Source organism: Rhinolophus sinicus, chromosome 15 (genome assembly GCF_057876585.1).
Source record: "Rhinolophus sinicus isolate RSI-liver-muscle chromosome 15, RSI-T2T, whole genome shotgun sequence".
In the NCBI taxonomy this organism is placed as follows: domain Eukaryota; kingdom Metazoa; phylum Chordata; class Mammalia; order Chiroptera; family Rhinolophidae; genus Rhinolophus; species Rhinolophus sinicus.
This window is the reverse complement of record NC_142515.1, coordinates 95,043,729-95,059,166: the sequence shown is the minus strand read 5'-3', so window position 1 is coordinate 95,059,166 and position 15,438 is coordinate 95,043,729. Positions and strand designations below refer to the sequence as shown.

Genomic DNA, 15,438 nt, shown 5'->3' with positions numbered 1-15,438 from the left:
TGTGGCCACTCCCTAGACATTTCAGCTAGTTTTTGCTTGTTTCCCCACAGCAGAGGGGAGGACCTGTCAGTCTGGGCACTCCCTCTTTGCTGTATCCTGTGGCAAGGAAATGCCCTTCCCTTCCCTTTCTGGGACATGCAGTTTTTACCCCTCTTGAGTCTGGGGGCTATTCCCTCACCAAGTCCAGAGGACTCTGCCGCCTAAGCACCTCTGAACCTCACAGCCTGGATGTTCCAGAATTCAAGCCACTTTATTGGCCTGTTGGCCTCCATTCTCACCTCTCCCACACACCTCTGCCCAACAACCTAAGGACTGTTCTGAGGCTCCATTCAGCCTGGGGTTTTCCCAGTTCAGAATCCTTCCATGACTCCCAATTACCTTAAGATGTTAGAATTCCTCTGGCTGACTTTCAAGGTCCTGCCCTGTGTGCCCCTCACTGGTACAGCCACACTTTTGCCTTTTTGCAACCAAAATGCTTCACCCACTTGACTTCAGCTCCTTTAAGTCCATTCCCACCACTTAGCTGACTTTCTGTGCATGCTGTTCCCTCTACATGGCATACCTTTCCCTTCCCCTCCCTAATACACCCCTTGTTCAGATTCAACTGTCCTGTCTCACTTGAAACACAGAAAGCCTTTCCCGACACTCCCTGCCCAGCTGGGACAGGGCCCTCTTGGTGTCCACTGCCGTAGTCCCAGCACCCTCTGCAGGACTGATACATAAGCAATGCCCAATAAATACATATTGAGTGAATGAAACAGTGAACACAGGAAGTTTCCATTTATTCTGGAATGGGTTAGAATGAGCATCCGGGTCAAGAAGGCTTGCTGCTAAGGGCAGCCAACATGGGGCTCACATTTGGAGACTGAATCCTGAGGCTGAAAGCCCAGCTGCATAGAGCCAGGCCTCAGGTGGAAAGGCCCTGGTGACTATGGAAGAATGGTCAATGGTCTGAGGGAGTGAATGCTTCTCTGCCAGGGCAGAAGGTAGCTGGGCAGCTCGGTGAAAACTTCCAGGTCAGATTGGACCTCGGCCCAGACACACCAGGGTGCCTATAACTCTGCTCATCTGGGGAAGTGGAAATCCTGGATCTATGCCCCATTGCTGCTCAGAGACCGCCTTTGGTCCAAGGTAGCCAATTCCCAATCCCTCCCCCCAAAATCAGTCCAAATTCCTGGAAAGGCCCTGTACTTCCCCTCGGATGTCATCTCAACCCACCATGCCCATGTCCAGCTGTTCCGGTTGTGTCATCTTTCTTCTGTCCTTTCTTCCTTCCCTCCAAAGGCATCCTGGGGCCCTCGGAGGTGTTGTATCCAGTCGCGGGTCACTGACCCCCCGGCCTATCCACCGAGTACCGTAACTTGATCAACTCAGAGTAAGCATGTGAACTGCATGGTTCCTCCTGCTCAAGCTCCTGGTGATCTCTGGTGGTGACTGAAAGATGCACAAGCACTGTCCTCCTGCAACGTGTAGGCCAAAGCAACTCTTCATCATCAGCCAGCAGCCAGCTGTTGCCCACCACAGTCCTGGCCGAGGAGGAGTTAATGGAGAAGCAGCTCAGTGAGGCCCTCCTCCAGGATGGCTTCCTGGGCTTGAAGGGCAACAGACCCGGGAAAGCCTTGGTCAGCTCTGAATGGGTGATGCGCCAGCAGCAAGGCCTTCTCTGTGCTCGAGGCAGAAGCCATCTTCCTGAACCCAGCTCCTCGGGGTAGCATGTCCTGAAGGCTGGATACTACTATCGGCCAGCTGCATCACCGTATCAGCACCACCAGTGCTTCTCCCAGAGGCCCCCAAGCAGAGTTGGGGTGCCAAGAGATCTGGGCTCATGAGCTGTTCCCTTGGGACAGGTATTCACTGTGCTGCAAAGACACTGCTGGCTCTGTGCTGTCCATCCAGACCTGACCAGTGATCCTGGCTAATCAACCCCCAAGGCTGTGCCAACAGCCCAGGGTGGGGTGGGTGAAGCCTTCATCCAGCCTGTAGAGGGTTGAAGTGTTCCCCAAAAGGTTATGTCCAAATCCTAACTGCTGATTGTGAATGAGACCTCATTTGCAAATAGGGTCCCTGTAAGCATAATTACGGATCTTGAGATGAGCTCATCCTGAATTAGGGTGGGCCCTCATCCAACGACTGGGGTCTTTATAAGAGGAACAGTTGAGACAGTGAATCTTGTTCAGGAATTTGAATGTGGTGGTGGTCACTGCTTGGGAAACTGATGGAGAGACCTGTGTTGACAATGCAGGTAGAGTTTGAAGGCATTTGGCAGGTTTCTGAGTGACACAGGCTCTATCCACAGCCTGTATCCTCTCATCTCAAAGACAAGGTCCCAAAGATCTCACGTGGGTCTTTTCCCCCAGCCCCTAGATGTGTTTGGGAGGAGCTAGGATGGGTACCCATCCCTCAGGTCTGTCTCCTCTCCCCACTTGTGCACACACTCAAGGGATTCCAGGGCACTTCAGGCTGACCCAAACGTTCACACTGTGAGCCACCTCTGACGGGCTTCATAGGAGGTGTCCTCTCCTGACGGGCTGGACCACGTATCTGGGGCCTCCTCTGTACCAGCAGAAAGCAACTCTTCCAATATGTTCGAGTGCAGGACACCTTTCTTTCATTTCTCCAAGAAGGCAAATCCTCAACATCTGAAGGCACACTGGAGTTTCTGCTTCAGCAGAGTGATCCTGCGTCAAGAATGGTTTGTGCTTCTCCTAGGGGCCACGGTTAAACCAAGCACAGGAGGCCAAAGGGCTGTCTGGGTGGGGCTCAGGCCACAAACACTGCCTGTTCTGAGGGTGAAAAGGCAGCAAGTCGAGAGGTCCCTGCAGAGGGGGCAGTCCCAGGCCTTGCCTGCCCACAAGGCTCTTCCAAAAGAAGCCACCTCCTGGGAAGGTCCGAGTTGAGAAACGCTGCTCTGGGGAGGGCTCCCCCACCTCCGCACTGCTGACATTTCAGTGTAGAATGTTCTGCAGCATCCTTGGCTTCTACCCACTAGGTGACAAATGTCCCCAAGCACTACAAAATTGCCCAGGATTAAGAGCACTGCTCCTGGGGAATGTGCTGGAACAGGGCTGGGCCACTGCCAAGAACCCCAACTGAAATTCTGGACAGCGGCAGTACCAGAAATGAAGGCTGCGGCTGTCACAGAGCGCCATCCCACCACAGACGGTTCTGTGGCTGGGCTTTCTCCTATGTTGGGGTACTTCAGCCAGATTCAGTTGAGCTTTTTCAAATCAGGTTCCACCTGCCAAACCCACCAGGACGTTTTACCCCATGGTGACTTGAACTGCACTTACACCACACCCATTCTTAGAATGGAGAAAACAAAGCATGCTGAATTATGTGAGCAAACCCCAAACAGCAGCATGGGCCACGAGGTCGCACTGCAGAAGGCCGGGAACGGGGTGTGGCGCTTGCTGGGACACGAACTGGTTGCTGGCCCTGGCCAACTCAGAGTAAGGTGTCTACTGGCCTGGAGCTGGGCCCTGGAGCCTCTCTGGTGACCAGGGACCGTCCTGCCACCCATGCCGCACTTTCTCATGCTGGCAACAGAGTGGAGAAACCTGCCCATTGCTCTGCTGGAGGGTCAGACACCCAGGCCTACGACGGTGCAGAGTTTTCTTTCTTTTTCTTTATTTGTCTACATTCAGCTGAATTCAGATGTACTGCCTGAATGATCCAGACATACAAAAAACCCACTCTTTCCCACTGGTTTTTAAAATAAAATCTTCACTTATAAAACTGAAACACTAAAGCATTAAAATACAGAAAGCTCGTTTAACTCACTTCACAAAAGCATTAACAGATGAGGTATCCCTTCTGTAACTATTTCAAGACAAACTGAGTTAACACTAACACCAATTGTAAATAGACAGAGGGATACTGAACTGCAAGAACTCAGAAAACTCTACTCAGACAAAGTTGTAATGGCAACTAACAAACCATTGAAGACGCAGAGTCCCAAACACGGCTAAATATGGGTCACAGGACGGGTCACAAGAGTGCCCAGCTGCACCTCACAACACAGCAACGTGGACGGGGTAGGGCGAGGGGGCCCGGAGGGGCCACAGACATGTTAACTGTGATGCATAAAACTGAATCTTACAACGAGGAGGGGTAAGTGCAGAAGGTACAAATCTTCACCCTCGGGGCTTTATCTGTACTGGTAGTTCATGCTGTGGTCTGCGTTCCTGCCGTAGCCGCCTTGTGATGACTGGTAGGAGCTGGGAGGGCCGCTATAATTCTGGCCGGACCCCGGGGAGTTGTAGTTCGACTGTGACGAGTAGCCTCCTAAGGGAGAGAGGGAATGCGATCAGCCCAGCAGAGGCGGCGGCAGCAGCAGCAGCGGGAGCTGTGACTGGGGCCGCCTGGGTACAGACTGGGCCTACCGCCCCGCACCAGGCTGTGTGACTCTCAGTATTGTCAGCATTTTTTCATGTAGGTGTTAACATTTACGAGTAAGGCAATTTCTGGCCTCTGAAAAGCCAAGAAGCTGGAAGTACGCCTAAGTCCATGCTCACACAAGGCCCCAAGTGCCCGCATCTTCTACTTCGTTCTCTCCCCACGCAGAAGCCAAGAGGCAGCTGCCACTGCAGCCTTGCCCACGCTGCCACACCCCTCCTCATAGCCTGTGTGTGGCCCAGGGCCCCCCATGCTGTGCCACCTGCAGCTCCAGGCCCACCTTGTTTGCCTTGGTAGGAGGAGCTGCCCCCAGAACCTCCTCCGTAGCCCCCATGTGACCCTGGGTTGTAGGATGACCCGCCTGAGCCGTAGCTGTTCCCACCGCTGCGGCCTCCGCTACCACTGTAGTCTGGGGGAGAGAAGACAGCGTGGTTAAGGGGCCTTGCACTGCAGCCCTGGACGTGGCAGGCCCTTGGCCAAGACATTGGCATAGGCAAACTTCCCTGTCCTAACTGCTTACATTTGGCATGTCAGTCCCTCCATGAAGTGCTGGGGGTTGGCTGGGGCCCTGCAAGGTTACCACGCCCTGGGCGGGTCTGATCACACTCAGAAGCCCAGTTCCGAACCACCTTCCCACCTGCTCCTCCAACTCGAGCAGTTCAGGAACCGGGCAGCCAGCCCAAGTCCTGGCCGCTGCTGCTGCTGCCCGCTGTCCCATCATGAGCCACCAAACATCTACGCTTCCCTAGCTGGGCCACCAGCACAGTAGCCCACCGGGTCTGCACAGGAGGGAGGGAGAGGTGGAGCGAAGTTAATTCAAGCTCTTGCAGGAGCTACTCGGACCCCAGTCTCCAGAGTTCACCTCGCAGCGGCTGCCCAGACTGACTCCAGCCTCTAGAACCAGCCTCAGCTCACAGCCGCCGGGGCTTTGGCCGGGGCTCTGCTAGACCCGCCTTCAGAGAAGGCGACAGAAGGGAACAGCCAGGTGCTAGGCCAGGGGTACTCTGCCAAGTCCCTTTTAGTCTCTCAGCCAGAGGCGGGGCAGTGCTGCACTTCTGGGGGACTGGACACCAACTCACTGAATTTGCTCTCGTAGCTGTAGTCAGAGCCGCCGCCACCCCCGGGGGAGCTGTAGGAGTTGGAGTAGGAGGAGTAGTTGCCTTGGCCGTGACTATAGCCTTTCTGCTTGCCCTGCGGGGGGCCGTAGTTGCTGTACTGGCTCTGGTTGTACGACTGCTGCTGGCCTGGGTGGGACTGGTAGCCGGAGCCATAGGAGGGCTTCTGCTGGCCGCCATGCGGCTGCTTCTTCCCAGCATGTTTCGGGGGCACTGGGGAGTTGTAGTTGTCGCCTTGGTAATACGAGCCGTAGCCGGAGGAGCCACCACCGCCCCCGCCGCCGCCGCCACCACCGGCATTCCCAGAATGCCCTCCATTGCTGTAGAACTGACCTAAACAGGAAGGCAGCAGGTCAGGTGGAGGCTCGGGGAGACGGGGAACGTAGAGGAGGGAAGGTCGCAGCTGTGGGCCCTGAAGGCTGACCCACTAGCCCACTGCCCAGGCGGGGGCAAAGTAAGAGGCAGGAGAGAGGAACATCGGCTCCGGTCCCTAAAGCAGCCTGGTCTGGGCTGGCCCAGCCTTCAGCTCCACTCACCCGTCAGCTGATGACAACAATGGATCTTTGCCAAGCAGCAGCACGAGAGCAACTTTTGCAGCGGATGTCAATGTTACAATGAGATGGGCTCCGAGTGCAGGATGACATTCACGACTAGCTGACCTCTACCCAGATGTCCCCAACGGTGACAGGAAAAGCAAAGCCCCGGAGAAGCAGCTAGCCCTCCCCCGCTGTGCTGGGAAGAGGATTAGTCACAGGCCTGGGTGACCCCACGAAATGCTCTTTAATGAGGCCCCCAAACCTGGTTTCATTCCTGGAAGACCAACTGGTCTGATCTGGTTCTTGGAGAACCTGGAGTAGAGACTTAGCCACATGACCTGGGGCTTCTCCCTGGTGGGACTTGTGCAAACATGTCTTAAGGAGCAATTCAATAGCCTTGTGGGAAAAGGAGACTGACTAAGGCTGGGATCAGGAGATCCAGGTGGGCACTCAGGCTATAGCCTCAGGGCCCCCCAAAGGGCCCCTCCTTGTTCCCAGCACAGCTGCTGGGCGCGGGCAGGAATGAGAGCAGGACTGACAAGCGTGCAGCAAGGCCGCCACATTCTCAGGCCCTGGAGCCGAGAATGTCACGGAGAGCGCCCCTCCCCCCTCTGGTCATTCGTTAAGGCCCCCAGAACACACGTTCATCAAGCTACAGCCCCCACCAGACACTCAGGTGGACCTGTGGGGGACAGGTCAGCTAAGGTGAGGGGGGAGGGGGAACAAGGGTTGTGTGGGTGGCCATCCAGCCTCGGCAGTGGAGCTCCTGGGCTTCCAGAGCAGGTAGGCACGGGCATATCTTTGCTGGCTGTAGCTCTGCCTCTTTCCACAGAAGGCCAGGGCTGGTGCCTGGTCAGCCAGGCTATGGCCAGTGTGGGTGGGAGGGGGAGGGGATGCGCCCACACAGCCTGTCCCTTCTTCCTCCCTCCCCATGTTTAGCACCAAGGGTCCCCTGCCTCTTGGGTGGAGTGAATTTGGGAGTCCTCACAAGCCTTCCACCCACTGAAGATGTGCGCCCCACAACAACGTGCCTTGGGTTGTTTGAACAATAATTTGGATAAAACTGATCTCCGCCATAGGTTAATGTCTTCAGGCGGGCTGCCTCCCCTCTCCCTCCCCCGCCCCCGGCCCCATCACAAAACCAAGAAGGACGTGCCCCGCAATGCAAGAGAGCACACATGCGAGGAGCCAGAGAACAGGAGGTCCTCTTTGGGTCCCCTCTTAGAGCTCTGCCGCATCAGCGGCCCTTCCTCAAACACGGGAATGAATGAAGACGCCGAGTAGTGAGGGCTTGTTACTTTAACATGTATTGATTAAAAAAAAATAAAGGGATGGGGAAGTTTTCAATGTCATTCAGGATAACTATTTCCTGGTATAAAAAGACATTATACTCAAACAATAACTTTCTAAAAAAAAAAAAAAAAAAAAAAAATACATCATGCAATCAAAGTTTTAAAAAGTTTCACTGAATGTTTCAAACCTCTGGGAACACATTATGCAGTAACCGTTTTGACCAGTTTTTGCCTGAATAAACGCAAAATCTTGCAAGTCAACGCAGAGGCAGACTTTGCTGCAAAAAAATCTGCTGATGAGAGCCAAAACCAGGCTTGTTTCCAGGGACTCCCACCAGGACACAGGGGCCTAAATAAAGAGCCCAATCACTGTGTGTGTCTCTGCACACAGGGAGAAGTCACAAATGCAAATCTGCACCCTAAGGTGAGAGGGCGGAAGCTTCCCGGGCTTCTGGAATCTGCCACAGCTGCACGCCCCGGCAACAGGCCCTGCGGAGGCCAGTTCTTCACTGGAGAATTGAGCTACATACTAGGCTCTTTCTGCTTGCTTTGGAAGTCCCATAAAAAGATTAACAACAGAAATTCTAGAATCCCATGCATTTAGAACTGTGATTAGACTTGCAAAATTCTGCGTTATCGCTCCCTTAAAGCCTGTCTGTTTCTTGCACTAAATGATGGAAGCACAGTTTTGATACCTTTGAGAGTTCACTTCTAGCTAAACCAGCCATAGACTATCGCCTCCCCAAACAAACCCACCAGAGCATTTACAAGAGGCGGGAGAGGTAACTTAGCACAAGATACAATTCCCAAATGTTCCCAACGTTTTACATGCTTATTAAAAAAAAAAAAAAAAAAAGTCGGTTGCTCTGGATACAGATGTGGTGAAATTGTTTTCATCACTGTCAAAGGCATCAACCAGATTTGGGAATTTGTTAAAAGGTTAAAAATTCATACAAAACCTGCTGTAAATTAAGACAAAGGTAGATTAAAATGTATCATTATGTCTCTTAAATAAAGTAATGCTTTCCATAAAAAGCAAAGGTGGGCTTTTGCCTTGATGCTGACCAACGCTGGCTCTAGAATTCTGTGCAATTCTGCACAAAAAAATGCACTCTGAAAATTGCTTTCCACTTATTGTGAACTTCAATATGACCAAGTTCAAAGGCAAATCACGATAAAAACTGCCATTGTCTTAAATTCTGCAGGCTAAGAGTTTCAGACAAGCTGCGGTGACAAGCCACGGTTGAGAAACCCAGTGAAGCACAGGGGCACAGCACGGACACTTTGGGTTTTGGAGTTCGAGAAAATTGGAGTAAAAAGTTGATTTTGTGTGCAATACTTTTAGATGCTCTAGGAAGACCCAAAATCATGATAGCCGTAGCAGTCTGTGAAAAAGTCACCTACAAAAGGGGGAGACAGAGCAGAGAAAAAAAATTAGAATTCTTTTGAAAAATGGCACAGAGCGCCACATTTGAAATTCATGTTTTAGATTTCTCTGCTCCTGTAACCCCCCAGTGAAGGCTCCTTCTCAAGACAAGAGCTGTGCACTGTCAGGAAAAGCATATTCACAGAACTGGTGCTTCGTTCGCATGGCTTAAAGCAGAGAAATTTAAAATTTTGACTTTAAAGAAATTTTCAAGTCACACGTGTGTGTTAACATCTACAGAGTAAATCACACTTTTGCAGGATGGGGGGTGAGGGTGGGGGAGGGGGCTTTGAGGACCACTTGACCTAATCACTAAGAACGTGTGGACCACTCTGAAGTCTCAGGGAGGCTGTTGGTGGGCCACCCTGCTCTAACTCAGGCACAGGAGCTAAACTGCAGCTTCTTCCCAAGCTCAGACAAAGAGAAACACACACTTACTGTAGCCAGCTGTTGCTGAGTTGCCTCCGTACCCGTAGCTGCCATACCCAGCGCCTGGAAGGAAATAGAGAGTTACCAGGGCTGGAGACAGGTCTCCCCTGTGCCTGCCTCTCCCAGCATCTCAGCTTGACCCCAGGGGACTCACACCCCCCAGGGACCAAGCCTGGCCCACGGGAACAGGACAGGACAAGGGTCCTCACCAGCATTCATGTAGCCTCCATGGTTGGCACCACCAAATCCTCTCCCTCTCCCTCGACCACGGATGTTCCCTCCTCTTCCCCGCCCTCGAAGGTTTGGGGGCGGGGGCACTTCGTTGTGCATGGGGCCTCCCATGCCAAAGCCAGGGTTATGGGGCTGGACAGGAGAGAACAGACAAGTTACATTCGCCTCATGCTAAAATAACCAGAGAATTTGTGCTGAGGCCAGAGATCGCAAGGGCAACCAGTTACCTTAGCAGCAAATTTCGGTCCACCTCTGACAGGCACGGGCGCTCTCTTCTTTTTATTGGCTTCGAGGGTGAGAGGGGCGTCAGGGAACAGCTTTTCTAGTGCCGCAAGGGCAGCGTACGCTTTTGCCACCTTTTTGTTTGAGCCAGCACCTTGAAACTTCTGTCCATCCACCTCGACCTGGGGAGAACGGACACATGTCCAGAGTGATTCAACGCCTCCCTAAATGTCAGGGGAGTTCTCCAAAGACCACAGGCCTTCAGGGGAATGGCCCCAGGGCCACTCACCTCCATGACAAAGCGCTTGTCATGGCTGCCACCGGTCTCTGAGATGAGCTCGTACTTGAGGCCACGCCTCTTCTCATTAAGCTCCATGACAGGGTTCTTGCCATGCTTGGTCAGGATCGGCCCCTGCTGTTTTACGTTCTCAGGGGAAACAGAAAAGAAAACCAACACACTCAGCTAAGGGCTGTCCAGCAAGTGAAGGACAGCCATACCCACGTCCTGGCCGAAGCCCTCTGCTCCATGTATCCTGCTGTTCTTTGCCACCCTCACCTCCCAGCAATGCGATCACCTCCCCCCGACTCTCTCTCTCTGGGGAATGGTCTGTCCTCGACCAAGTGCCACCCCAGTGCAGATGTGAGTGCTGGGTCAACATCGGCAAAGCCCTCTTGAGTTGTGGCTCAAAGGCTCACAAGCTCTAAGTTCCCAGACTGGAAGGTGACTCCTTTCAGGGGAAATGAAAAGGACCAGTAACCATCCAGGCTCACAGGACATGGCTGCCTGCTCCATCCTGTCAGGCACTCCGCGGAGCCCACCATGGGCTCACCTCGGCAGTGGGATCTGAAGTGAAGGCAGCGCTGGGGGTCGAGGCGGCTTCTACCACAGGCGGAGGGGCCACTACAGCTGGCTTGGCTTCAGTCTCCTCAGCCGAGTCCTCCCCTTTACTGGAGTCCCTGCCTTCGGCACCCGTAGGCAAGCCCATATCCTGTAACACCTGGGAAGGAGACCCACGGGGACGCCAGTGAGGGAGGGCTCAGCACTGGGGCACCCCAAATCAGAACCTCCTCGGGTGGCATCCAACAATATGGAGGCAGTTTTTTCCTTTAGCTCCTCACATGCCCAGCTATGTGTGGACACCTTCTGCCCATCAGCCACGACAAAGGCATGCCTGCCACATGTGACGTGGCAAACACTCGAAAACCTACCCATTTCAGCGTTCACATGCACACCCTCACGATGCCTTCCCCAAGGGCTTAAATAGGGGACAATGGCTCTGAAGGAGCGCCCGAAGAAGAAAATGCTTTTGCTGTCCGGGGGACAAGGACAGGCTGCACAAGATGGCCGCCCACCCTACCTTAACAGCAACGTGCAGCTTGGCAGTCTTTTTGGATGGTCCAGAGGCCTCGAATGAGCTGCCATCGACCTCCACAGACATAGTGAAGATGGGGGCGTGGACCGGGCCGGCCTGGGAAACCAGTTTATACTGCAGCCCCGGCTTCAGCTGGTTCAGCCTCATCAGGGCGTTCATGGCCTGCGGAGGCTCTGCCTTCTCCTCTAGAGAGAGACCAACATCACTCTGCAACATCAGTCAAGCCGGAACCGTGGCAGGGCACTGGCTGCTGACACCTCTTCGTGGGACAAGCGGACTAGGCGGCCACATCCGCCAAGGCCTCCCTGTGCTGTTCCCAGCACGCGCCACCCAAGGGGTTGCCAGCTGGGGCACATCCACCCCACTGGTGTTTCATACTCGGGTTGTACTTAATAGTTTAAAAAATGACTTAAATATGCCCCCCAAAAGTAAGGTTTTAAAAAGCAGGCATCTCCCCACTTTGGGGTGAACCTTAACTGGAAGCAGATAGAGAGTAAAGAAGACCCAAGAACGAACGCCTATACCTTTCTTCTGAATCTTCTTCTTCTTTTTGCTCGGAGATTTTTCCTCCCCATCCTCCTCCATTGGGCGTTTCATGGGCGTAATGGCATAGGTGGTACTGGGGGGGATTTGAACTGAAAGAAGAGATGAGGACAGAAGCGACTGAGTCCAGTCTGGCACTCTGCGGAGAGTCTATGAGGCCGCCCAGCCAGGCCCCCTCGGCACGCTTACCCGTATAGTCCACTGGGTTTTCATTCTTTGGTTTCTTGGGCATCTTAGAAGGCAGAGGGTCCATACCCAGAACTTTATGCAGCTGGCCAAACGCAGCGAGTCGGAGAGCATGCTGGAAAAGGGGAAGAGGAACAGGAACCTGACTCAGCCACCCTGCACTCCTGGCCAACGTGTGTGCGCTTGCTAATGCCTTCTGCAAGGGGCAGGAGCTGAGGGGTTTGCTAACAGTCTCCCCTACAACAGCAAGGGGTCCCCCAACAGCCAGGGGAGGGCCTGACTACCAGGGCCCAGCCTTGCTGTGGGGGAAGGCCAGCCTGTGACCACCCGCCTGGAGAGGAATACAGGAGACCCCAACCTGGGGACTGGTTGCCACACGGAGCCACGTGGGGGGCCTGCAAGGGAAGGACCCCTGGAGCAGTCCACACAGCAAATACATCTCCCCGCTGAACTCGGTGTCTGAAAACAGCACTCGAGCAGGCTGAGGGGCAGGCGACAACCACGCGTGGCGCCAGGGGAAAGAAGCAGCCCAGATTGGGGCGCCCTGTATCAGGCATGATCCTTTTGCCTTCAATCCCCAACCTGAGCCTGTGAGTCCAGTGGTGACCCTGAGAATACCCAGTAATGGAACTAGAAGCCAGTGATTACAGACTGGGTAAGGGCTCACGGTGGCAATGGTGATGACTATACCTGCGCACTCTGTGTGATATCTTCCCGTTGCTGTCTGTCTAGATGCCCAATAGCATCAGTGGCTTCTTTTTCACAAGGGTCATAAATGCCAGAACCATCTGAAGGCAGGAAACAAGGAAGATATGCAGAGGATTATCTTTTAGCATCTCGGAAGAGTTGTGCTGGCTGAGGGAACCAGATGCGTTACCCCCCACGCCCCATCCACACCCAGCTCTGGAAAACACGCCGAGCTCGGTGACCCACTCAGCATCCAGCCCATGAGAGAAATAATCCACATGTGTCTCAGAGCAAGGAGCTCACGTGGGAGTGGGTCACCACTGTCCCGGATCCGCCCTGAGTCACAGCTGCGGAGCCGGCACAGGGCTGGATATGATGGTGCAAGAGGGTAGTCACATGCTTCAGCCCTAGGGGGACACGGTGCTGCTGCTGCCCTAACCCAGTCAGAGGGACCCGCCAGGAAGTGGCCTCGGGGCCTTGATCCCTGTCCTTTCCCTGCAACTTGCAAAGCACAAGGCCCCAACCTGGCATCACGATGCCTGACGCCAAGCATTCCAGCACTCTCCGCAGGGCCTCGCCAGCACCCATGGGTCTGTTGGCTGTGCCGATGGACTTCTCACAGAGAAGCTCGAGGGGCTGAAAGGTAAGAGGGACAGTTAGCCAGTGTCCAGGAGGGGGCCAGCTGATGCTGAGGAGCTGTCACCGTGTGGTGTGTGGAGACGGGCTGGCACAGGGACTCGTAGCCGTCCAAGTTCACAAGTCAGGGCTAAGCCAAAGATAGGACACCCAGAGCCAGGCTCAGCAGATTTTTTTTTTTTTTTTGACATTTCTTAAAAGAAGCACATGTTCCATCCTTTAGGTTGCGTAGGCCAGGAGGCCAAGTTGAGGCTATTGTGTAGGTACTTGTATTTGAAAATAAAAAAATCATTCTTAACTGTGGGCTGTATAGGAAAATAGGCCAATGGCTTGAATTGGTATGTAGGCCCATGTGCTGACCTCTGAACAAGAACGGCTACAAAGGCTTGGTGATGGAGTGAAGCATGTCATGGTACGTGTGCCCTGGCCAGTCACCTCCCTAGGTTGAGCTGTGCACTTGCCATGAGGGTTCCTGGTCTCACTGTCACCTCCCACCCAGGATGTGGCATACAGTAGTTGCTCAACAAGCAGCTATGATGGGGACACATCAGCCACACCCCCAAAGAGCCACTCCAGCCATTACCATAAGGTATTCCTGGACTATGGGAGAAGGTCTCTGCCCACGTGACCCCCAGGGGGCCATAGCTACAAAGCGCCTTACCCATCCTCTGAGAGGTCCCCAGGTGGGCACACGGGTGCACAAGTCTCTCAGGACCCGGATGACAATGACACATGACTTCAGCCCGTTGGCTCTGGCCTAGAAGAACAAAGCACAGGCTCTTTATACCAAGACACTTCCCGGAACACAAGGCAAACGTGAACAACACAAGTCTCAGGGCGCTACTTTGTCCAGGGTAGAAGGGTGAATATTCACAACCATCAAATGTGTGGTCGCCAGTCATGTGGACGAGAATAATGGCACTCTTGGCACAAAGCAGCAGCAGCCCATCTACTCAGTCACAAGCCTCCTTGGGGGTGTCAAATTGTTATGTGCGCTGTGTTAGCAACTGCACACCTGCAGGTGCTAAGTTCAGCACGGCGCTCTTCAATGTTACCAAAAGTTTATGGTGCAAGTTAGCCAAGTTAAAACTTAGGAATTCTCTACCGAAAGACAAATAGAAGAACAAAATGCAAACCTGGAACCACTTGGCGTGTCGGAGAGACGCCAAGGCAGCAAGGCATTTCTGCCTGTCCAGGACGTCCGGGGGGTCGTTGACTGATAGCGTTTCTATTCATGGATGGAATAAGAAGACAAGGCACAGTTTGACCAAGGGGTTTCTGTCAGGTGGAAAGGGGATGTGGCAGCTTCCTAAAGGGCAGCAGAGGCTCCCAGAATCTCAAGTCATCTCCACCCTGGACCAGGGAAGGAGAAGCCAGAGTATGTTAACTCTGCCCAGAGAGGAAATCTTAAAAATCGGAGGCCCCTCAAAAAAAAACAAAAACAAAAAACAAAGCAAAACAAAAAAAACAAAAACAAAAAAAACCCAAAAGAAAAAGAAAAAAGAAAACACAAGTGGGAAGTTACTCTACAAGGAATAATCCCATAGGGAATGGGACACAGATAGGTGGATCCTATCTTCCAACAGACTGTTACCTTGCTTCCTTCCCATGATCTCCCAATAAATTAGCTATGCTAAAAATTTCAATGGGGAGGGGGGACCCCGCACACACACATACACAACACACACACAAAAAACCCACAAAAAAAGGTGGGGGGAGTGGAAATGAACTCCCTCTGTGCTTCCCACAACAGCCATCCCAAGGCATCTGCAGCAAAGGGGACCACCTCTGCCCACCAGGCGGGACTGCCCTAGCCCCAGCCCTTGACAGAGAGAGTCCTGTTGGTCAAAGGTCCAGCGTCCCTAAATTGATAAACTAGTAGGGCTTTGGTAGTTGAAATCAGATATCAGAACCAAGGTAATCAAAGAACAGCAACAGGAGTGCCAAGTGTGAGCCTCTGCTGCAGCAAAACCAAAGTGTTTGTCCCTTCTGCCGGCTGTGTATCAGGGATTTGGACAAGGCCTGTTTCCTTTATTTTGTGGTGTGAGATTTGTGATTAATAAACATCCACACAGAAGAGACGCATGAGGGGCTCTGGGTGGACTTGAAGTTGTGAAAGAATTATTAGCACCTGAGGTTTTGTTTTGAAAAAAATCACACAACTGTTTAAAACTTTATCCAAAACTCTGTATCTTTGTGTTTCAATCACTGCACTGATAAAAGCAGCCAATGGAAGGAAAACAAACGAAGAGGCCCTCAGTTCTGCGGCACCACAAGCTGTTAGCACAACTCCAACATGATGTTCATGCAGAAAGCATCTGGTTTTCTTCCGTATTTTAAAAATTGTAACATCACCCGAGACACGCC

The 15,438-nt window shown here is 53.0% G+C and overlaps 1 protein-coding gene across 6 annotated transcripts in view; it reads right to left on the bottom strand.

Moving 5' to 3' along the window:
- Positions 1-749: 749 nt before the first annotated feature.
- ILF3 (interleukin enhancer binding factor 3) overlaps positions 750-15,438 on the bottom strand; it is a 29,923-nt gene continuing 15,234 nt past the window's right edge. For 2 of the 6 annotated variants that reach the window (XM_019744943.3, XM_074338182.2), the window contains 15 exons: positions 14,208-14,299; positions 13,733-13,828; positions 12,960-13,071; positions 12,439-12,536; positions 11,752-11,863; positions 11,544-11,654; positions 11,005-11,204; positions 10,477-10,644; positions 9,936-10,073; positions 9,652-9,828; positions 9,403-9,556; positions 9,203-9,256; positions 5,475-5,843; positions 4,676-4,804; positions 3,606-4,284 (listed from right to left, as the gene is read on the bottom strand). In XM_019744943.3, coding sequence (XP_019600502.3) covers positions 4,148-4,284; positions 4,676-4,804; positions 5,475-5,843; positions 9,203-9,256; positions 9,403-9,556; positions 9,652-9,828; positions 9,936-10,073; positions 10,477-10,644; positions 11,005-11,204; positions 11,544-11,654; positions 11,752-11,863; positions 12,439-12,536; positions 12,960-13,071; positions 13,733-13,828; positions 14,208-14,299 — 2,147 coding nt within the window. In that variant the 3' untranslated portion in view covers positions 3,606-4,147. Of the gene's footprint in view, positions 4,285-4,675; positions 4,805-5,474; positions 5,844-9,202; positions 9,257-9,402; positions 9,557-9,651; positions 9,829-9,935; positions 10,074-10,476; positions 10,645-11,004; positions 11,205-11,543; positions 11,655-11,751; positions 11,864-12,438; positions 12,537-12,959; positions 13,072-13,732; positions 13,829-14,207; positions 14,300-15,438 lie in introns of all 6 variants that reach the window. The other 4 variants (XM_019744944.3, XM_074338183.2, XM_019744945.3 and 1 more) reach the window with 4 other exon arrangements.